This window comes from Spermophilus citellus (assembly GCF_964194105.1).
Source record: "Spermophilus citellus genome assembly, chromosome: 2".
Classification (NCBI taxonomy): Eukaryota; Metazoa; Chordata; class Mammalia; order Rodentia; family Sciuridae; genus Spermophilus; species Spermophilus citellus.
In genome coordinates this window covers 239,501,336-239,525,191 of record NC_138183.1, presented here as the reverse complement: position 1 = coordinate 239,525,191, position 23,856 = coordinate 239,501,336, and the positions used below count along the sequence as shown (strand labels likewise).

The 23,856-nt window shown below is 36.6% G+C and overlaps 3 protein-coding genes across 3 annotated transcripts in view; all 3 read left to right on the top strand.

The window, feature by feature from the left end:
* Positions 1-595: 595 nt before the first annotated feature.
* On the top strand, positions 596-1,450 carry LOC308639512 (olfactory receptor 4C46-like; the record flags this gene model as incomplete). Its single annotated transcript, XM_081277730.1, has 1 exon — positions 596-1,450. The coding sequence occupies one exon, from the start codon at positions 596-598 to the stop codon at positions 1,448-1,450; it is 855 nt and encodes a 284-aa protein (XP_081133856.1).
* A 6,427-nt stretch (positions 1,451-7,877) lies between these two features.
* LOC308641815 (uncharacterized protein) overlaps positions 7,878-23,856 on the top strand; it is a gene marked incomplete at both ends in the record, with an annotated part of 62,827 nt that continues 46,848 nt past the window's right edge. The window contains one exon of the mRNA XM_081280405.1: positions 7,878-8,784. Coding sequence (XP_081136531.1) covers positions 7,878-8,784 — 907 coding nt within the window. The remainder of the gene's footprint in view (positions 8,785-23,856) is intronic.
* On the top strand, positions 20,400-21,329 carry LOC308639151 (olfactory receptor 4C46-like; the record flags this gene model as incomplete). Its single annotated transcript, XM_081277221.1, has 1 exon — positions 20,400-21,329. One exon carries the CDS (start codon positions 20,400-20,402, stop codon positions 21,327-21,329), a length of 930 nt encoding a protein of 309 aa, XP_081133347.1.

Genomic DNA, 23,856 nt, shown 5'->3' with positions numbered 1-23,856 from the left:
ATATGAATTGTTACCATTACTCTGCTACATGGGGTTCTGATCTCTGGCTTCCACCCCTTATTTAACCCACTATGCTTCATCCAAGACACAAAAGGATGGTTACAAAAGTAACATCTAATATTCCCTTCCTTAAGTTTCTCACCATCCTTGATTCCTATTCTCAATTAGCTCTCATGTTTCTCCATTTCATAAGGGAAAAAGGGCAACATTCTTTAGTTATACCTTGATGGCAGTCACATTCAGTTCCTACCTTGCTTTGGGGGTTTAAATGACACTATGAGTGAAACCTATTAATTCAATTTAAGCTCTGAGTCATTTCAGAAAATTAGAGATACTCAACCTCTTGCCTTGTGTGTTCACAAAATTTTCTCACATATATAGTCTTTGCAGAATTTTTACTAGAAGGGAAAGTAATCATCATTACTCAGAACACTTTTTTTTCCACCTCACTCAACAATATAAATGCAAAAATCTCCACATCAATTCTCTCGACTCCATAGAATCCACACATTATTTATTTATGAGAATGGAGAAGTTTAATTCAAGGTTGTATTTGTTTTTTACAGGTAATGCGATTCACTTTCACTTGAAATACATGGAGAATAGGAATAATGTGACAGAGTTTGTTCTTCTGGGGCTTACTGAGAATCCAAAGTTGCAGAAAATTGTATTTGTTATGTTCTTGCTCATATACATCATCTGTATGGTAGGAAATACGCTCATTGTAATCACCATCACCACCAGTTCATTGTTGGGATCCCGCATGTATTTTTTTCTGGCCTATCTCTCCTTTATTGATGCCTGCTATGCCTCTGTCAATACCCTTAAGCCAATGGTAGATTCACTCCAAAAAAAGAAAACCATCTTGTTCTATGCGTGCATAATGCAAATTTTGGGGGAACATTTCTTTGGAGGTGCAGAGGTCATTCTGCTTACAGTGATGGCCTATGACCGCTATGTAGCCATCTGCAAGCCCTTGCACTATACAACCATCATGAACCGGAAAGTATGTCGCCTACTAGTGGGAGTGTCATGGGTGGGAGGTTTTCTCCATGCAACCATCCAGATCCTCTTCATCTTACCACTACCTTTCTGTGGCCCTAATGTCATTGATCACTTTATGTGTGACCTGAACCCTTTGCTCAAACTGGCCTGCACTGATACCCACACTCTGGGGCTCTTTGTTGCTGCCAACAGTGGGTTCATCTACCTGTTAAACTTCCTCCTGCTGCTCATCTCCTATGTGGTCATCCTGCGCTCCCTGAGGACCCACAGCCTGGAGGGTAGGCGCAAAGCCCTGTCCACCTGTATCTCCCACATCACAGTGGTCGTCCTGTTCTTTGTTCCCTGCATCTTTGTGTACATGAGACCTGCAGCTACTTTACCCATTGATAAAGCTGTTGCTGTATTCTACACTATGATTACTCCTATGTTAAATCCCTTAATCTAAACTTTGAGAAATGCTCAGATGAAAAATACCATTAGGAAATTGTTTAGCAGCAAAGCCATTTCAAGTGACAAATGAATGTGCCTCAGGTCCAATATTAATTTAACTGAAGAAAGGATCAAAAGACATATTGAATAATCTCAGCAAGAATACATAAACGATACAAAAAAGCATACTGTCATTTATAAATTCTTCATTGAGGCAGCCATACATGGGTGCAAAATAGTGGAGAAAACCAAAGCCAGGACAACTCTCTCATATTTGTAAAATTCTTCTTACTTGGGGCTTTGCATTTCTAGCTGTATGCATGTATATGCATTCATAGGCTATACTTCTAATGAAAATAAAAAATAAATAATTACAAATATTGGTATTGGGCAATAATCTCTATAATACTTGTTAGATATATACACTGTTGTTATGGTTTGGATTCAAGGTATGTCCCCAAAGCACCTGTTAATATAGAAATATCAGAGGTAAATGATTAGATCATGAAAGCTGTGAACTGATCAGTGTATCCTACTTTGAATGGACTGACCGGGTGGAAATTGGATGCAGGAGGAGCATGGCTGGAGGTCACTGATATTGTGCCCTGGAAGGGTGCCTCTTCCCTGCAGCTCACCTTCAACCCATCTCCCTCCAACCCTGCCCTTAGCTGAGCTTTCCTGCCATGGGCTGTTCCTACATGTTGTGCTGCCTTGGGCACAGAACAATAAAGTCAGGTATCTATGGACTGAGACCTCTGAAACCATGAGTACTCAGTATAAGTTTTTCTCCCTCTCATTTGTTACTGTCATGTATTCTGCTCATAGCAATGTTAAAGCTGACTAAGACAACTGCTATTATCTCCATTTACCTGTGATGATACTGGTAAAATGATGAAGCTGTCAATGTAGATATATTGATGCTCCAATAACCAGAATGTTGCTGGTTTTCCAGACCATACTCTTAACTCCTATGATATATCTCCAGATTATGATGAGAAAAAGGTCACCCTAGTTGCCATGTCTCAGACAAAACTATGCTAGGTGCATTGCATATATTAAGTGATTACGACTAATAATCTAACAGCTTTCTTTAATACCTATTATTAATTTACACAGCATAACTGATGTTCATATGTTTCCAGTAGACTGTGGTTTGTAGGATTTTAGAGCTTGAATATACATAGAACATTTAATATTTGTATGGTCAGTAAAATAAATTCAACAGTGTTTCAAAATTTCCATGTGATCTTCAGAAGGGTTCTTTAGAATTATTAATCAAATAAAATACTTGAATATCAGACATGAAATCTATTTACTAAATACGTAGCTATGATTCATAAAGTTCTTGCTTGCTGGCTAACAATAGTCTCTTGGACATACCAAACAAATTCTGACACCAAATAAATATAGAATGAAAAAATAAATGTATAAAATAATATAAATAAATTAAATTAAATACATAGTAGGAAAAGAGTAACAGAGACAAGAGAAAATTTTTCTACCTTCATCTGAGGAGAATCCCAGAGAGAACTCTTAGAGGAGGCACATGGTATATTTATTTTCATTTAAAAAGAGGAATGAGAAAGAATTTGAAAATGTGTTTCTCAGAAGATGAAAACATATTTCATTTTAATATCCCTCAACAAGATTTCATTCTCTTATGTATAAGGAGATATTTATGATTTTTCTCTTACATTGTAGTCACATTTTGTAAATAAATGCTATTTATAAACTTAAGTAGTTCTGCTTACACAAAAAAAGCAGTGTTAGAAATATTTTACACTTAGCCAGGTGTGGTGGCACATGCCTGTAATCCCAGGGGCTTGGGAAACTGAGGCAAGACAGATCCTGAGTTCAAAACCAGCCTCAGCAACAGTGAAGCACTAAGCAATTTAGGGAGACCCTGACTCTAAATAAAATACAAAAAAGGTCTAGAGATGTAGCTTAGTGGTTTATCACTTAATTCTAAATACTTGTCTCACATAGGTTTGAGTGCCCCCGAGTTCAATCCCCAGTGTGTGTGTGTGTGTGTGTGTGTGTGTGTGTACCACTTAATTCTAAATTCTTGCCTCACATAGGTTTGAGCCAAAGGATATTGATATTTTGGAAGTTTTGCAGGTGGATAAATAGATACTTACCTTTGTCCTTCACAGAACCAAAGATATATTGAGAGACTTGAAGGAGGATGTAGAACATTACTTCTTAGAGTTATAAATAGTAAAATGGAAGGGGTGTTATGAAAGCTTAATGGAGTAACACCAAGCAAAGATCTGAAGAGGATGGTCAGGAAAATATTTCAAGATGTTAACACATCAAAAATGATACTCATGGAATAGAATGGGATCAGTAAAGAGACAAGAAATTGAGCCAAAGAATTCCTAGGACAGGTAATAGCCAACAAGTGTCAGGAGGCATAAAAGACCATGTAAGAAAACTAATCAACCCAATATGGTTGTGATTATTAGATGACCTATTAGTGAAGTGATTATTTATTGAAACCCCACTGGTGTTAGCCACTAAGCTAATAGGGTTACACACTAAGTTATTATAGGGTTAAATTATGACTCCCGAGTCTGGAGAGATAAACATAAGCAAGATCACAAAGGCTCCCATCTCCCATAATCCTGTCAAACCCTAACGGAGAGGGCCATGGAGAACATATTAAAAGTACTTTTAAGCTAGTGAGTGACATAGTTAGGTTTGAGTTTTACAATGAAAACTCAAGTTACAGTAACTGAAATAACATGACAGAGACGAGATTAGCAGCAGGATAAGATGGACTATTGTAATGATGAGTGTGTGAAAGACTGTGGATTCTGCTGTAGAGAAAGCACAGTAGCCTGTGGAATCCACCTCTAATCCCTTCTTACAAGGCCTGAGTACCTAAGACCCAGCTAGTGAGAGTCTGGGATTCTAGAAGTTCACAGCCCTAAGCTTTTCTGGATAATTTCACTAAAGAAAAGGGAAGCTGCAGTCCAGGGATAATGCCCCCCAACACACACACACACACACACACACACACACACACACACACACACAGGCATGCGAGTGCGCCCCAAGTGCACAATAAAAGAATATCACAGGATCACAGGACTATGACAGCTGGGTTCCTGCCTTCATGTGAAGTCAGCCATGCAGTACAATGTTTGCTCCAAGTGGCAGTGCCATCAGAAAACCTCAGCCCTTCTCACCCAGAGCTTTGTCCTCAAATGCTATTCACCGACAGCACTTTCAGGCTTCCATGTCTCAGTGCTTGTGTAAATGCTGAACACCAAATTTTCTATTGGCTTTGGGATTTTTGTTGCAAAGACATAATTTATGTTGCTTTAGTTTTATGTCATAGAAGGTTTTAAATCACTTTTTGGGGTTTTGCCTTTTGAAATATCAACGTCTTCTTATTCTATTACTCCTTTTATGTTTTTGCCTTAATCTCTCATAATTTTCTTTGTTATTGATTTCATTGCTCATGAAACACTCTCAAACACTGCATTGATGTATGCACTAGTTAGAGCAAAGCAAGTTGCAAAGGATTTAGATGTTTGGATAGGAAATACTGCATTATATTAATCAACCCAGAGAACAATAAGCAGATTCAAGAAGATCTTATCTTAACTGAGCCCATACTCTGTGTGGGCATTGTGCTCAGTATTTTACATGCCCTATGTCCTTTAATCACAGTTTTGCAAAAAAGCATAGGTCCCCAATGCAAGAAATACAATTCCCAACTCAAGAGGGGGAGAGTCTCTTTCCAGGATGCCTGCTCCTATGACAAAACCTTCCCATCAAAGGAAATAATTAATCCCAGGAGAGAAAGCACAGCTACCAGCAAGTCCAGGTGTCTTTGTGGAAACCTCTTTAAATACCCAGATAGTGTAGGAGAAAATACTTTATGTTGCAGTCAGTTCAAGAGCAAGATTCTTCATGACTAGAAATATCTACTTGAATGTTTTCCTTCAAACTGTGTTCCTCATTCACTGAAGCCCAGATCATATTTCCATAGTGAATCAAGTGGATCCATTCTGAATTCTAACCCTGGGTTTTCTGTGAGGCATTCAAGGTTTTGTGTAAGAAGGAAAGATTTGGACTTCTAAGGACACTTCGTTAGTATCTGTTGATTCGATATATAATTATCTGTATAGTCTCTTTCAATTGTGTCTTATATTTTAATATTGAAAGGTTCTTATTCTAAGTGGAGGTCACTTTGAAGATGGGATTGCTTCTGAATACCTATAAGCATCATTAAAACTCTCTAAGATTATAAGGTAAGTTCTTCAACAGAACTGATCTTATTAAATATTGTTATTTCTCATGTACTATAATTATTATTTTTCAGAATACTTAAGTTCAGTCTAATTTTTATATTTCAGAATACTTAAGTTCAGTCTAATTTTTCAAGAAATAACAAATCTCATTAACATGATTTAAACAATGAACAATTCAATTCAAGAATCATAAAGATGAAACCATAGTTCTCTAGCAAACAGAACCAATATTTTACCATGAGATACTCTTTTGTTAACTAAGATAATTTACAGAGGTGGAAACAAAGTTTAAATGTACCTCCCACACATGAGAGCTAAATATGAATACTAGATGGCCTAAGACATCAGATACTGAGTACAGTAAAACATGGAGAAATCTTTTTGGGATCAATGGCTATGGATAGTATAGGTCTCTGTGGCTTCTTTACAAGTAATATTGAAGAGAATTCCTTTATTTTTCAGTGTAAATTCTGCACATGTGCTGAGTGCATACAGTTAAACATAGAGGAAAGTCCTATATGTGTCCTCAGAACAGTGGTAGGTGTGTTCATGCAACAATTATTAGAACAACCCATGAGATGATATTTTTAATTTTCATTTCATAGATAGATGAAGTAGATGTATGCTTTGCCAGGAAACCTACCCTAGAAAAGAAGAATTCCAAGTGGAAGAACCAGAATTCTAATCAGATTTTCCCTGATACTCATGCCAAGATGCTTAGCTATGTGACAAAATGGAATTTTCCATCAGGGCCTATAATCCACTTTGAAATGGTATTGGAAAAGAGAGAATTGGTTGTGAGAGACAGAAAGGACAAACATACTCTCTCCAAGAATGCAAAAACATTTATTTTCTTAGTATTTGACAGTTCAAATGGATCACTGTTTGTTGATGAAATTACTTCTACAAAGTTGTATCTCATGTAGCATTTAATCAATTATAATAATTATGCTCATGTCAAAAGAGGATTACAAGTATAACATTTCTATAGCATGGTAATATATGGGATATAAATTAAAGCTGAGAATTTCAAGGATAATACATTTTGACAACTTGGAGGACAAAAATAAATAGAATAAGAAAAAAAAATCTAAGTCATTTTCTTAGCTCTGCCATGTATTAGCTGCTTTTTTTTAGAGCAGGATTCTTATTTCTCTCTGCTTTTATAACAAGCAAAATAAGTACAATTATACCTATAAGATGATGATATTCAGCAACTGCTAGTCTTGAAGTGAGGATTAAATCAGCAGACTTTTGGAAAAGCATTGAGAACACCTAAGGAGTTCAGTGAGTTTTGGCAAGCATTGCCATTGCTAAACCACTGCAAACATTTGTCTCTGAGATTGTTTCCTTATCTATGCAATGACGTAGAATGTACCACACAGGTTACTCTAAGTATTAAAAAGAATCATGTGTGCAAAGCACTTGGTACCAAGAAATATACAGGAAAAACACTGCAAAATAATTTGTCATTGACTATTATGAAGTTCTTGGGTTTAGTCATTAAATATTATGAATTATTTCACAAGAGCTTTTTATACTTACATTTCCATCTCTATTGCACTGCTATTCTTTCCATCAACTCTCCTCACTAGTCTGCTACCGGGGGTTCCCAGATCTGGCTTCCTCTATTCACTGAACCTTGATCAGTGTCTTGCAGGACACACAGTGGCAATTAGAATAGTAATGCCCCAGATTCACCCTTCCTCAAGTTCCTTATCACACTTGCACTAATTTTCTCAGTTATGTATTATAGTTTTCCTTTTCCTAAGAATAAAGATTGTTAACTATACAATGATGGCTGTTGCATCCATCTTCTGCCTCCCTTATGGGATTGATTGCCACAATCTGTGCAATCTGTTACTTATGTTTAGTCTCATCATCTGAAAATTCACAGTGTACTCAGGTGGGCTCCTGCTGTGTGTCTGTAAGTTTCTCATGCAGAGGCTTCTGGAAGAATCAACATTCAGGAGGCATTTGAGTCATCTGTAAAAACACAGAATGTTTTCCTTAAAAAAAAAGAAAAAAGAAAAAAAACTTATAAATAAGGATAAACACTCATCAAATCTCAGTGCACAATAGAATCTAGGCTTTTAATTTTATTACAATACAGAAGTTTAATAATTTCAAAGTTTTACCCACTCATCCCCAGGTACTATAATAAATTTGCAAAGGAAGTACATGGAGAAGAGAAATGTGACAGAGTTTGTTCTACTGGGACTTACACAAACCCCAAAGATGCAGAAAATTATATTTGCTGTATTTTTGCTCATCTACATCATCTCTGTGTTAGCAAATTTGTTCACCGTGATTACCATCATTTCCAGCCCACTGTTGGGCTCCCCCATGTACTTTTTTCTGGCCTATCTCTCCTTTATTGATGCCTGCTTTGCCTCTGTCAGTATGCCTAAATTCATCGTGGATTCACTGCATGAAAAGAAGACCATCCTGTTCAATGGATGCATGGCCCAAGTCTTTGGGGAATATTTCTTCTCAGGTGCAGAGGTCATTCTGCTTACGGTGATGGCCTATGACCGTTATGTGGCCATCTGCAAACCCTTGCACTATGCAACCATCATGAACTGGAGAGTGTGTGCCCTGCTAGTGGCAGTGTCCTGGATGGGAGGCTTTCTCCATGCAACCATCCAGATCCTCTTCATCTTCCGACTACCCTTCTGTGGCCCTAATGTCATTGATCACTTTATGTGTGATCTGAGCCCTTTGCTAAACCTGGCCTGCACTGATACCCGCATTCTGGGGTTCATTGTTGTTGCCAACAGTGGGTTCATCTGCCTGCTAATCTTCCTCCTCTTGCTGGTCTCCTATGTGGTCATCCTGTGCTCCCTGAGGACACAGAGCCTAGAGGGTAGGCGCAAAGCCCTGTCCACCTGTGTCTCCCACATCACAGTGATCCTTTTATTCTTTTTTCCCACCTTATTTGTATACCTAAGACCTGCAGTTACTTTACCTATTGATAAGGCAGTTGCTGTTTTCTATGCTATGATAGCTCCTATGTTAAATCCTTTGATCTACACCTTGAGAAATGCCCAGATGAAAAGCACCATTAGGAAATTATTTACTAGGAAATGTGCCTGAAGACCAATGTTGATGTAACTGAGGAAAGGACCCTTTGAATGATCTTAGCAAGTAGTACTTAAGCTATTAAAAAAAAAATCATTCAAAAATTCTTTTGATCAATCTCATGAAATTTAACAAATTATGTTTTTTGTGTGTGAATTTGCATCATGAATCCCAGTATTATCCTTAAATGTAAAACACCAATAATTAAAATGAAAAACAAACAAGGAAAAAATCTTCTGCTTTCAAGGAAGAAAAAAAAATTGATTCAGAGAAAGAGAAATAACTACTTCAGGACAACTCTGAATCTTTGCAAACCTTTACTGAATTAGGGCTTGATTTTGCTATCTTCATTCATTTTATTTATCAGGAAAATGACAGAAAAAAGTTATTTGAACACATCTAGCAATGATCCTGCAATCAAAACATGACTTACCAGATTATACTGTTCATTTCTATGTTACAAGAACAAGTAATTATATTAAATAGACCATATTATTGTACTAATTATCATTTATGGGGAAATACAGTATTGAACGCACTCACAGTTGAATTTCTATGACTAAATATCCAATGGTTTTTATAAAAATTTCTCATAAGTATACATATCACAATTGATGGTAATATGTTTTGAGGAATATTATGGTAACTAAGGACTTTAGGGCTACAAAACTGAAACAATATTAACCTTTAATTGGCAAGTGATGCAGATTCAACCAAATTTCCTTATAGGCTTCAGAAAGGCTGTGTATACTCAGGTCACTGGACTCTGATAACCCATGATAAAGAGGGGTGAGTCAAATAAAAGAATGCTTGAAGGTCAGACAGGAACTCCTAGTTGAATAATGCACAGCAAAACTACATTAAGTACTTGCCTGCTAGCAAACAATAGTTTCTCCATTGTAATACAACATTTGCCTCTGATAAATGGTGAATGAAGAATGAATGTTAAAGTAACATAAATAATTAAAATAAAGTATAGAGTAAAAAAAATGAGTCCTGAAGATTACAGATTGTTTTTTCACTGTCATCTGATTCAGACTGACCTCTGAGGGAAACCAAAGGGTTTTTTTTTTAACCCTATGTAAACCGAGGAATGAGAAAGAATTGAGAACTGAGTTTCTGAGCATATGAGCAAATGTTATATGATGATATTTTCTCAGCAAGATTTCATTATCCTCTGCATAGAGGCTGTTTATGATTTTTCTGTTACATGGTGGTCACATTCATTAGTAAAAACTATTTTGTAAAACGTATTCATCTGTCTATACAAAAGCAACTTCAGGATAATTTTTGTTGTTGATCAATGTTTCTTTCACTCTTTAATAAACCCAAATATTTGATTCCCAAAATATTAATGTTTTGGGTGACTTCTGAGGTGAACAAACACACCTAGCTTCTTCTTTCATGGTGTTTAAGTGACAGACACCAGAGGTTTGAGTGGAAAACACTGATGAGTGTTATACAAACATGTTAAGATGAATAGGATACTAAGAGGACATGTTGGATGGACAATAAACAAAGACCTGGAGAGACGGTGCTGACAGAAAAGGATTCCCAGAAAGAAAAACATAAAAATGGCCCTCATGGGACAAAATTGGGCAAGGAGAGTGAAGAGGCAAGATGTTGGATCAAAGCATTTCTATGACTGGTCAGTTAAAAACAAAACATGAAGGAAACCTAAATCATGCAGCATGACTGTGGTTATTAATTTATATTGTTATTCAACAAGCTGAACACTAAGATAGTGTAAAGGTAAATTGCAATCCTGAGAATGGGAAGACAGAAACAAGCAAGATCAAAAAAGAGCTCAAAATCGTATTAAAGCTTAATGGCAAAAACCATGGGCAAAACATAGGAAGTATTTTTAAGATGGTGAGTGATACAATTATATTTTAGTTTATAATAACTTGGTTTCCAGTATGATAAAGAATAAAGAACTATGAAGGGCAGGAGGGAAGCAGAAGCCTAATATAATGATCTGAGGGTAAAAGGCTGAGATTGAACTCTGGTCCTCCTGGTGAACAGACAGAGTGGTGGACACTGGAATCATGCTCAAGTCCCTCCACCAGGCCACTGTGCACAAGACCCAGGTATTGTGACTGGGTTGCTAAGAGTTCACAGCCCTAACCATCTTTGGACAAAAACACCAAAGAAAATAGAAAATTCTATCCAGGGATTATTCCCACTATTTTATGACTCTTAAGTGGAAAAATGAAAGACTATCACAAGAGTGTTAAAAGGTTGTATCCCTTTGCCCCCTGCAGAACAAATTATGTACTACAATTATGACAGTGGTCCATTTCATGCTTTGAATATAGCCTTTACTGCTCTAAAACAGACATGTTTTTTCTCTTCTCCTTCTTTCCCTCCCTAATCTCTTCTCCATAACCCCTCCTCCTAATTTCAGAGGAAAATGGTATTCCTTTTGGACAACTCTTTAAAATCTCTCTTTTGCTCCTGATGGACAGAATCACAGATGCTGGGACAGGAGTCCTCTGTGTTTCCTTTTTGCTAGAAAAACAATGAAACTTCTTTTATCTTTTTTTCTCAAAACCTTGTCTTCCTTATTGGATGGTCATCAGGGATGGGACCAAGCTTTAAATCATATAATGAACACTCCAGAGCTGACCAGGTCCCAGGCTAAAGCCTGACTTCACTGGGGACCATGCACTTTTCTCCTTCTGTTGTCAGACTTATTCAGTCCCTGCTTCCAAAAGACAAATTTGTAGAAATACCCACAACAGGATCATCATCACAAACTGAAATAGAGAAATAGTTCCCCATATATTTAGAAGTTATAGAGAATCAATTGATGAGGAAGGTTAGAAAGAGGAGTCATGGGTGAGATCCAGGTTCTGGCTTTCAACACTAGATGGGTGAGGGAAGTGAGAAGATGGAATGGAGAGAACTTTGCAAATGAAAAGGGCCTCTCCATCTGCAGCAGAGGTGCCTACAACTAGAGCAGGGGGTCTCCCAGCCTGTCTAAGGAATGCTCCAGAGTTGCCTGAAGAAACCACAAAGGTCTCCCCTGAGGAAGGTTCCCTGCAAGACAAGGCTGACTCTGGGACTGACTCCTAACCCCCCTCCCCTTCTTGGCTCCTAGACCTATAACTAGGTTCAAGTCCCAACAGGGATCTAAAAGAGCCACAATGTGTGACCCATGAAAAGGTGAAATATGCTCCAAAGGCTTCATGATTTTTCTAATTTATGCAGACAGAAATGCAGGAATATATGTATGAATATATGCTAGGAATATGCAAGAATGATGAAATAGACATAAATTTGGATCAGGAAATAGACATAAATTTGGATCAGGTCAAATTTACTGTTACAGACTCCATTAATCAGGTGCTCTCTTTAGCCCTGCAGCTCGGGAGTTGAAAGGGACTCTGGTTATTCAACTGCAACAAGGACCAAATGAGACTCTCAGTGAGTAAATTAGAATGTTTTAGGAGTTAATGGCTAAAAGGAATTCAAAGGCATAGAGAAATCAGATACAGTGTGATTTGTCATTTAAGATCTACTATCCCACCCTAGGAGAGTCCAGAAGACATAACTTTCATCATAACCATGAGTAGTGAGTGAGTGAGAGGAGCCCTGGCATCCTTGAGGACTTCTGTGATTGCTCTTTCCTGTTAGATGGAACCCCTCAGTGGCAACTGTGGTCCCCAGCATGAAAACTCTAAACTGCAAAGTCAATAACTGAATCCAGGGATAGCAGGGGTTAAGAGGCAACTCTTGATATCCAAAGTTTTAGTCCTCTGGTTGCCGCAGTGTGAGGGAGATACAGAAGGGCTCAGGAAGCCAGGGCAAGATGGCAAGATGGTGAGTAAGGGGGTGGGGGTAGAGGGCAGGGACAGGAAAAAGGAGCATAGAGAAGGAGGCTCTGCTTGATGAAAGTGCTCCTGGACACAGCAGAGATTCCAATCAGAAAGACAAGTCTGTATTCCTGCCCCTAAGCCAGGGATCCAGTACAAAACTAAAACAGATGTGTGGACAGAGGGGACTCCAATCATTAATACTGAAGAAAATGTGGACAGGGGAGGAGACAGGAGGGAGAAAATTCCAGAAACCATAAAAAGGACAAGACGAAACTACCCCAACAGATTCCTGGCTTCTCTTTGAGCGATGTGTCTGTGTCACTTTTGCGATAAACCTGCTGCTCTGTGTCTTGTTCTACAATTCTTTGCTGAACAGAGTCAATGAACCCAACATCCCTGGATGGTAACAAGTGAACAGCAGAATTAAAGAAGAAGCCAGCTGACCTGAAAAGACCTATGATCTTGGCTGGTCGGTTTCAGGCTTCCCATTAGTGAAACACTATAGAAATCCTAATGAGTTCTTACTTTGATATAGTGAAGCAGAAAAGTTCAAGTGAATGAAATAAAAACTGAATTCTCAAATCAGAAATTCACGCATCTCAATCAACATCCAGACTTGAGCCACTCTCAGGTCCAGAAACCCTAAAATTAAAGAGAAGCTGGATATGCTTGAGGTAGGAGCCAGGAGCACTGCCTCAAATTTTGATCTGTCTTCAAAATACCCAAAAGCCTTTTTCAGGTTATCTGTGCATTAGAAGAAGAGAAATAATCAGGCATTGCTGTGACTACTGAACCTATGGAGCAAAGAATATTGTGATGGAAAAGGCTAAGCAGAAGCTGGTAAATCTCTCTATCCTGGTGTGATTCTCACCACATTCAACTGAACTACTTGTCCTGTGCAAAGACAGATAGTTATGGAAAAATTATAGTGAAATTCCATTAGCTTGATCAGATGGACACTCCAATTTCAGCTTCTGTACCAAATGTGGTTTCATTGTTTGAGCAAATTAAAACATCCCCCTAGTGTCTCATATGTAGCAAATAATCTGGCAAAGCCTTCTCCATACCTTTCAATAAAGGACCATCAAAAGCAATTTGGTTTCATCCAAAAAAGCCAGTAATGAACATTCTTTCTCCTAAAAAAAGAAGTGATGTTTCAGCCTTAATTCATAATTCTCTCTCCCAAACCCAAGCAACCCTTCATAGAGATAGAGAGAGAAACTCAATAATTTTCAAAAAAAAAAAAAAAAACACAGAAAAATCATTCAACACTCCAATGGAAATGAAAAGAAATTAAAAATCAAAAAGATCCTCAAGCTCAAGATGTACTGTTTAATTAATCAGAGGGCATCAATAGCAAAAACACATCAAAAACAAGAGAAAATTAATACGATTGAAGACTGTTCTTTGAGAATGCACAGTCTGAGTAATAAAAAGAAAATAAGAATAAAAAGAAATGAACCAAGACTTATAGGGACTTTAAGGTAGAATTAAATGTTAAAATAGTTGAGTTCTAGGGTCTCAAGAGGGACTTGAAAATGCCAAATTGTGGAAAACCTCTTCAAATGGATCAGAAAAGAATATTTTCCAAACCTAAGTAAATGTGGATATCCAGGTACAAAAAGAGCAGAGTTGCCAGTCAGGTTTAACTCTACTACCCACTATGAAAATTAGTGTGGAGTTTCCTCAAAAAAAATGAAAAAAGAATTGCCATGTAATCCAGGTATGCTACTCCTGGGTATATATCAGTGTCTATCAATAGATGAATGGTTTTTAAAATATAGAGAATTCAGCATAAATAAGAATGAAATTCTGTCATTTGCAACAACAGGGTGAAGGTCATTATGTTAAGGGAAGTAAACCTGGCACATAAATTTGGGACTGTATGACCTCAGCCACACTGGAAACTAAAAAGGTTGATCTCATAGAAATTAAAAGTATGGTGATTAGCCGTGACTGGGAAGAGCAGGAGGTAGATGATGGGGAAATACTGATCTATGGGTAGTGAGCTGCAGTTATGAATAAGAAGCTCAGGGTGCTGTGGCACACTGGGGTGACATAATGCAATGTACATTTCTAAAGAAATGATAAAAGTTTGAGGAGATAAACATGATTAGTATGATTTAAACATTATGCAATGTGTACACGTATCAAGTGGAACCTCATTAATATGTACAGCTTTTTATATTTTTAAACCTTGGTTTAAAAAGAATTAATCTTCATCCTAAAGCAAGAATGAAATTATGGCATTTACCAGTAAATAGATGGTGCTGGAGAATATCATGCTAAATGAAAATAAGCCAATCCCTAAGAACCAAAGGCAGAATGTTTTCTCTGATATGCAGTTGCTAATTAACAATGGGGAGAAGTCTAGGGAAGAATAGAGTTACTTTAGAGAAGTGAAGGAAGGGAAGGATGTATGGGGGTAAAAAGGATAGTGGAATGAAACAGACATTATTACCTTATGTACATATATGACTGAATGACCAGTGTGATCCTACCATGTACAATCAGAAAAAAAGATAAATTATACTCCACTTATGTGTGATATATCAAAGTGCATTAATGTATTCTACTGTCATTTGTAACTAATTAGGACAAATAAAAGGATTTTTAAAAATAATAATTAATACCAGTAAAATGTGCTGTACCTTGAATAGACATTTCTAGGAAGAAGACATACCAGTGGACAACAGATAAACTAAAAGGTGCTTGATGTCAATATAAACATCAAGAAAAATGCAAATCAAATCACACCAAGATATCAACTTAATTTGATAGGATTGGAATTATAAAAATCAAACAAACAAAAACAAAAAGATAATAAATGTTGTGAAGGATGTGAGAAAACAGAAATGCTTTCCCACTGTTTTTGTTAATATAAATTAGTTTAGCCTTTACAGAAAAGAGTATGGAGTTTCCTAAAATAGTTTCAAAAACAAAAATATCAGGCTTTATAAAGAAGAAAATCATTATTTGTATTTTTGATGATTTACCTTCCAACTTCAGTGAGATGAAATCTCATCACAATTTTGATTTGCCTCTCTGATTACTAGTGATGTTGAACATTTTTTAATATATTTGTTGGCCATTTGTATTTCTTCTTTTGTGTCATGTGTTTTTCTTTTCACCATTTATTTATTGGGTTATTTGGCATTTTGTTGTTTTTTGTTGGCTTGTTTTTTTTTTGGGGGGGGAGCTCTTTGCTATTTTATTTTGTTGTTTTTGTTGTTTGATGTCAAGCTTTTAAGTATTCTGAATTCTGTTGGAGAAAGAGCTTAAAAAGATCTTCTCCCACTCTGTAGGCTTTCTTTTCATTCTGGTGTTTCCTTTGATGTGCAGAAGATTTTTAATTTCATGCCATGCCATCTCATTTATGATTTGGGGGTTTTATTTCTTGAGCTTTAGAAGTCTTATTAAGGAAGTGGATACCTGTGCCAATATGTTTGAGTGCAGAGCCTGTCTTCTAGAACTTGAAAGGTATCTTGTATAATTTTTAGGTGTGTTTGATCCACAGTGAGAAAAGGTATCTTCCTTCATTTTCAGTAGGACTGCAAATTAGTATAAAAACTTTGGAAAGTGGTATAGAGCTTCCTTAAACAACCAGGAATGGAACCACAAATTCACGCAGCTATCTCAGTCCTTGGTGTTTATTCAAAAGAAGTAGAGTCAGCATACTATATTGATACAGGCACATGAATTTTTATAGGACCACAACCCATAATAGCCAAGCTATAGAACACGCTCAGGGGCCTGTCAACAGATGGGTGGATAAAAATAAAGAAATGTATACATGCAATATTCAGTATACAGGAAAACTGGGGACTGAAATGGAACAAGTTATACTCCATGCTTGTATAATTATGTCAAAATGAGTCTTGATGTTATATATAAATATGAAGCATTAATGAAAAGGAAAAAGAATAAAATCCTGCCATTTGTATCATTTTGGATCAACCCAGAAAACATTAATGTTAAGAAAATAAGCCAGGCACAAAAGGGCAAACACAACATGACATCACTTACAGGATAAGTCTAAAATAGTCTAACTCAGAGTTATAGAGTGGGACTGTGGTTGTCATGAGCTGGGGAATGAAGAGGAAGAAAACGTCAATCAATGGGTATGATGTTTTGGTTTTACAATATTAATAAGTTCTAGAGATTTATACACCATTGAGCTTATACTGATCAATATTGTCCAGGATGCTTAAAATACTGCTCAAAGGGAAGACTATGTGCTGTATGTTATTATCATCATCATTATACTAATAATAAACAAGAAGTTAGATGGACACATTTGAAGATGGTCAGATAGGTGACCAAATAATTTCATGGCATAGATTACATGTTATATATGTACTGCCTTTTGTATGTTAATTATTCAAATGAATGTTTTTTTTTAAATAATGTACAGACATCCTAAAATGACTAAGAGGCAAATAAGTAACAATGAAGTTTTGTCCAATTGACAAAATGTGGAATGACTTGAACTCTCTCACTGTGTTTTAAATGTCTCTCCAAATCTGTAATGCTGCCAATCATTCCATGCTGTGACCCAGAGAACACTATTATATAGACCTTTCTTTGGTTTCTGGCTACTTCCCAAACACTGGAAACCAGGAAAAGCAGCACATGCAGTTAAAAATAGCTGTCATATAAAATACCTGTCATTAATATGCCCTCACTTCTTTAGTTCTCAAGCAATTCACAGTGGGTTTTCAGAAAGGATTTAATACTGATAAGAAAGAAGCCCCCTTTGTGACACATTTTCAGGGAAACTACATCACTGGTACTCACACTGGATTAATGCTGCAATCCTATTTACATGGAATTCATCTTTCCTAACAACCCAACTTCAGGAAAAAAAAAAAGAAATTACACTAAAACTTTAGGGAATACAAGTCTCCATTCAGAAGCTGGTAATTTTCAAATATATCTTTCCAGAATACCTGCTTCCAAGGTAATATATTTCCATCAAAAGATATAATTAATTCCTGGGAGAGAAAGCACAGCTATAAGCTAGGTCCCTCAATTCTTCTGAAAACCTCTTAAAATTTCCTGGTCTTGTAAGATGGCAATATTTTTTGTGGTAGTTGATTCATCCAGAGCAACATTCATCAGGAGTGACCCATCTGAATTCTCTTTCTTCCAACCTCCTGCCTTCTTTCCTGCTGAACCAGAGCAAGAATGATTTCATTCTCCAAAACATATCAAGTGAATCCATTGCAAATCCAAATCACAGATTTCCTATTAAAATATTTTAGGCTTTAAGTTAAAAAGAATGATTTAGACTTTAAAGGAAACATCCTTAATAACATTCGATTTTATGTTGGGTTACCTGAATATTTTCATTGGAAGTTTGTTGTCACTTCATATTAAAATTCTTATTTCAAGAGGAGGTTTTTTTGAAGGTGAAATTTATTCTGAACACCCAAAGCATAATTAAAATCATCTAAAAGCACTAAGGTAAGATTTTCTATAGTGTGGATATTTATTAATTTTGTAATTTTTCATATGCAGAGATCATTACTTTTCAACATTTATCAAATGCAGTCATAGAGTGTCATTTGTTGAGTGTCATTTGTTATAGGATAATTCATCCTCATCCCCCTTTTTCAAAAGATGGTGGGCTAATATCATTGAGCAAATTTAACATTAGACAATTTTAGGCACATAGTGATGAAGCGTTATATAAAACCCAGCCCTCTAACAACAAGAAAATGTAGTTTGCCATGAGACACCTCATTTAATAACCAAGACTCTGCAGATAAAAGCAAAATTTAAGTACACCTTTCACACACTTAAGATTTGGATATAAAAATTAAATGACACAAATATCAGCTGTAGAGCCCTAGTACAAACAAGAAGTCTTTCTGGGGTCAACTGCTGTGGGTAAAACACATGTTTTCTTTAAAAGCAGTAATCCAGAAGATTCTTCTTTAGCTGACAGGAGATTTGAAAATGTCTCCATATTTTTATTCAAACTGTCAACTTAGCTTTGCTGAGTGCATACACAGTTATAAAAATAAATGAAAGCCCTATATGTGTCCCTAGATCTGTGATGAATGTGCTCATGTAACAATCAATTCTCATAAAACCTATGAGGTGACATTCTCACTCTCACTTTGTAGATGATAATGCAGATGGGTGCAGAGCCAGGAAATGTATCCAGATAAAAGAAGTTGCAACCAGAAGAAATAGGATTTAAATCTGGTCTTACTGACGCTCAAATCAGTACACTTAACTTCATGAGGATTGTGTACAACATTTTCCAGCTGACTGTGGGTCCATATTTTATAATGGTGTTAGAGAAGGCAGAACGGGGTGTGAGGGACAGGCCAAGTGAAAGGAGTCCTTTGGACTATGAAGAAACACTCATTTTTTTTTTTTTAACATTTGGGAGTTCAAATGAAAAATTATGTATCTTTGTGTCTGCTGATGAAATTGCTTTGCATAAACACTCTCTCTGAAGTAGTTCAACATAATTTATTTAACATAGTATGGAATTTATAGTTCAAGAGGAAGAGGAGAACAATATACGTTAAAGAACTGAAGGATAAAAAAATGAATAAAAATTGGACTAACTTGAAGCCAGACAAAGAGGTGCATTCCTATAATTCCACCTACTAGGAGGCTGATGCGGGAGAATCACGATTTTAATGACAGCCTGAGCAACATCGTAAAACCCCATCTTTAAAAAAATATCTAATGATCTATTTATTCTCTTCTTGACTCTGCTACTTATTAGTTAATTTTTCTAGAAAAATATTCAAAACTTCTCTGTGCATATATAAATAAGAGTAAAGATGGATAAAAAGATAACAACACTAGCCATTCATTTTGTTGTGAGAACTAGATCAGTACATGTCTGCAAAACACTTAGAACCCATGTAGAGTTCAGTTACTATCAGTAAACATGATCAAGATTATTGTGAGCCATCTGCAAGCCTTACACTATAGTTTCTCGGATGATTTCTTTACCAGTAAGAAGGATGCAACAACACCAGTCATACAGATTACCTCAAGTATGAAGAGGAATTGTGCAGGTAAAGCATTGGTACTATGCCATGCATGAAATAAATATTAGTTGTTTCATAATTAGGTATTGCAAATTTATTAGATTTATTCAACAAGTTTTATTAATTATTTTATAGCTGTTCTTTTGTACACCGATTACATTTCTGTAAGTGTTGCCCTCATCTCTTTATATGAATTGTTACCATTACTCTGCTACATGGGGTTCTGATCTCTGGCTTCCACCCCTTATTTAACCCACTATGCTTCATCCAAGACACAAAAGGATGGTTACAAAAGTAACATCTAATATTCCCTTCCTTAAGTTTCTCACCATCCTTGATTCCTATTCTCAATTAGCTCTCATGTTTCTCCATTTCATAAGGGAAAAAGGGCAACATTCTTTAGTTATACCTTGATGGCAGTCACATTCAGTTCCTACCTTGCTTTGGGGGTTTAAATGACACTATGAGTGAAACCTATTAATTCAATTTAAGCTCTGAGTCATTTCAGAAAATTAGAGATACTCAGCTTCTTGCCTTGTGTGTTCACAAAATTTTCTCACATATATAGTCTTTGCAGAATTTTTACTAGAAGGGAAAGTAATCATCATTACTCAGAACACTTTTTTTTCCACCTCACTCAACAATATAAATGCAAAAATCTCCACATCAATTCTCTCGACTCCATAGAATCCACACATTATTTATTTATGAGAATGGAGAAGTTTAATTCAAGGTTGTATTTGTTTTTTACAGGTAATGCGATTCATTTTCACTTGAAATACATGGAGAATAGGAATAATGTGACAGAGTTTGTTCTTCTGGGGCTTACTGAGAATCCAAAGTTGCAGAAAATTGTATTTGTTATGTTCTTGCTCATATACATCATCTGTATGGTAGGAAATATGCTCATTGTAATCACCATCACCACCAGTTCATTGTTGGGGTCCCCCATGTATTTTTTTCTGGCCTATCTCTCCTTTATTGATGCCTGCTATGCCTCTGTCAATACCCTTAAGCCAATGGTAGATTCACTCCAAAAAAAGAAAACCATCTTGTTCTATGCGTGCATAATGCAAATTTTGGGGGAACATTTCTTTGGAGGTGCAGAGGTCATTCTGCTTACAGTGATGGCCTATGACCGCTATGTAGCCATCTGCAAGCCCTTGCACTATACAACCATCATGAACCGGAAAGTATGTCGCCTACTAGTGGGAGTGTCATGGGTGGGAGGTTTTCTCCATGCAACCATCCAGATCCTCTTCATCTTACCACTACCCTTCTGTGGCCCTAATGTCATTGATCACTTTATGTGTGACCTGAACCCTTTGCTCAAACTGGCCTGCACTGATACCCATACTCTGGGGCTCTTTGTTGCTGCCAACAGTGGGTTCATCTGCCTGTTAAACTTCCTCCTGCTGCTCATCTCCTATGTGGTCATCCTGCGCTCCCTGAGGACTCACAGCCTGGAGGGTAGGCGCAAAGCCCTGTCCACCTGTGTCTCCCACATCACAGTGGTCGTCCTGTTCTTTGTTCCGTCCATCTTTGTGTACATGAGACCTGCAGCTACTTTACCCATTGATAAAGCTGTTGCTGTATTCTACACTATGATTACTCCTATGTTAAATCCCTTAATCTATACTTTGAGAAATGCTCAGATGAAAAATACCATTAGGAAATTGTTTAGCAGCAAAGCCATTTCAAGTGACAAATGAATGTGCCTCAGGTCCAATATTAATTTAACTGAAGAAAGGATCAAAAGACATATTGAATAATCTCAGCAAGAATACATAAACGATACAAAAAAGCATACGGTCATTTATAAATTCTTCATTGAGGCAGCCATACATGGGTGCAAAATAGTGGAGAAAACCAAAGCCAGGACAACTCTCTCATATTTGTAAAATTCTTCTTACTTGGGGCTTTGTATTTCTAGCTGTATGCATGTATATGCATTCATAGGCTATAATTCCAAAGAAAATAGAAAAATAAATAATTACAAATATTGGTATTGGGCAATAATCTCTATAATACTTGTAAGATATATACACTGCTGTTATGGTTTAGATTCAAGGTATGTCCCCCAAGCACCTGTTAATATAGAAATATCAGAGGTAAATATTTAGACCATGAAAGCTGTGAACTGATCAGTGTATCCTAGTTTGAATGGACTGACCAGGTGGAAATTGGATGCAGGAGGAGCATGGCTGGAGGTCACTGATATTGTGCCCTGGAAAAGTGCATCTTCCCTGCAGTTCGTCTTCTCCCTGTCTCCTCCCCACCCTGCCCTTAGCTGAGCTTTCCTCCCATGGGCTGTTCCTACATGATGTGCTGCCTTGGGCACAGAACAATAAAGTCAGGTATCTGTGGACTGAGACCTCTGAAACCATGAGTCCTCAGTGTAAACTTTTCTCCCTCTGGGTTGTTATTGTCAGGTATTCTGCTCATAGCAATGTTAAAGCTGACTAAGACAACTGCTATTATCTCCATTTACCTGTGATGATACTGGCAAAATGATGAAGCTATCAATGTAGATATATTGATGCTCCAATAACCAGAATGTTGCTGGTTTTCCAGACCATACTCTTAACTCCTATTATATATCTCCAGATTATGATGAGAAAAAGGTCACCCTAGTTGCCATGTCTCAGACAAAACTGTGCTAGGTGCATTGCATATATTAAGTGATTACGACTAATAATCTAACTGTTTTCTTTAATACCTATTATTAATTTACACAGCATAACTGATGTTCATATGTTTCCAGTAGACTGTGGTTTGTAGGATTTTAGAGCTTGAATACACATAGAACACTTAATATTTGTATGGTCAGTAACATAAATTCAACAGTGTTTCTAAATTTTCTTGTGATCTTCAGAAGGGTTCTGTAGAGTTATTAATCAAATAAAATACTTAAATATCAGACATGAAATCTATTTACTAAATACATAGCTATGATCCATAAAGTTCTTGCTTGCTAGATAACAATAGTCTCTAGGACATATCACACAAAGTCTGACACACAATATATATAGAATGAAAAAATAAATGTATAAAATAACATAAATAAATTAAGTTAAAAACATAGTAGGAGATGAGCAACAGAGACAAGGGAAATTTTTTTCTACCTTCATTTCACTTAGACTCTGAGGAGAATCCCAGAGAGAACTCTTAGAGGAGGCATGTGGTATATTTACTTTAATTTAAAATGAGGACTGAGAAAGAATTTGAAAATGTGTTTCTCAGAAAATGAAAACATATTTCATTTTAATATCCCTCAACACGATTTCATTCTCCTATGTGTAGGGGATATTTATGATTTTCTCTTACATTGTAGTCACATTTTTGTAAATAAATGCTATTTATAAACTTAAGTAGCTCTGCTTACACAAAAAAGCAGTGTTAGAAATATTTTACACTTAGCCAGGTGTGGTGGCACATGCCTGTCATCCCAGTGGCTTGGGAAACTGAGGCAAGAAAGATCGTGAGTTCAAAGCCAGCCTCAGCAACAGTGAAGTACTAAGCAATTCAGGGAGACCCTGTCTCTAAATAAAATACAAAAAAGGTCTAGAGATGTGGCTCAGTGGTTGAGTGCCCCCAAATTCAGTCGTGTGTGTGTGTGTGTGTGTGTGTGTGTGTGTATCATTTAATTCTACATTCTTGCCTCACATAGGTTTGAGTGCCCCCGAGTTCAATCCCTAGTGTGTGTGTGTGTGTGTGTGTGTGTATCACTTAATTCTAAATTCTTGCCTCACTTAGGTTTGAGCCAAAGGATATTGATATTTTGAAAGTTTTGAAGGTGGATAAATAGATACATACCTTTATCCTTCACAGAACCAAAGATATATTGAGAGACTTGAAGGAGGATGTAGAACATTACATCTTAGAGTTATAAATAGTAAAATCAAAAGGGTGTTATGAAAGCTTAATGGAGTAACACCAAACAAAGATCTGAAGAGGATGGTCAGGAAAGTATTTCAAGATGTTAACCCATCAAAAATGATACTCGTGGAATAGAATGGAATCAGTAAAGAGACAAGAAATTGAGCCAAAGCATTCCTAGGACAGGTAATGGCCAACAAGTGTCAGGAGGCATAAAAGACCATGTAAGAAAACTAATCAACCCAATATGGTTGTGATTATTAGATGACCTATTAGTGAAGTGATTATTTATTGAAACCCCACTGGTGTTAGCCACTAAGCTAATAGGGTTACACACTAAGTTATTATACGGTTAAATTA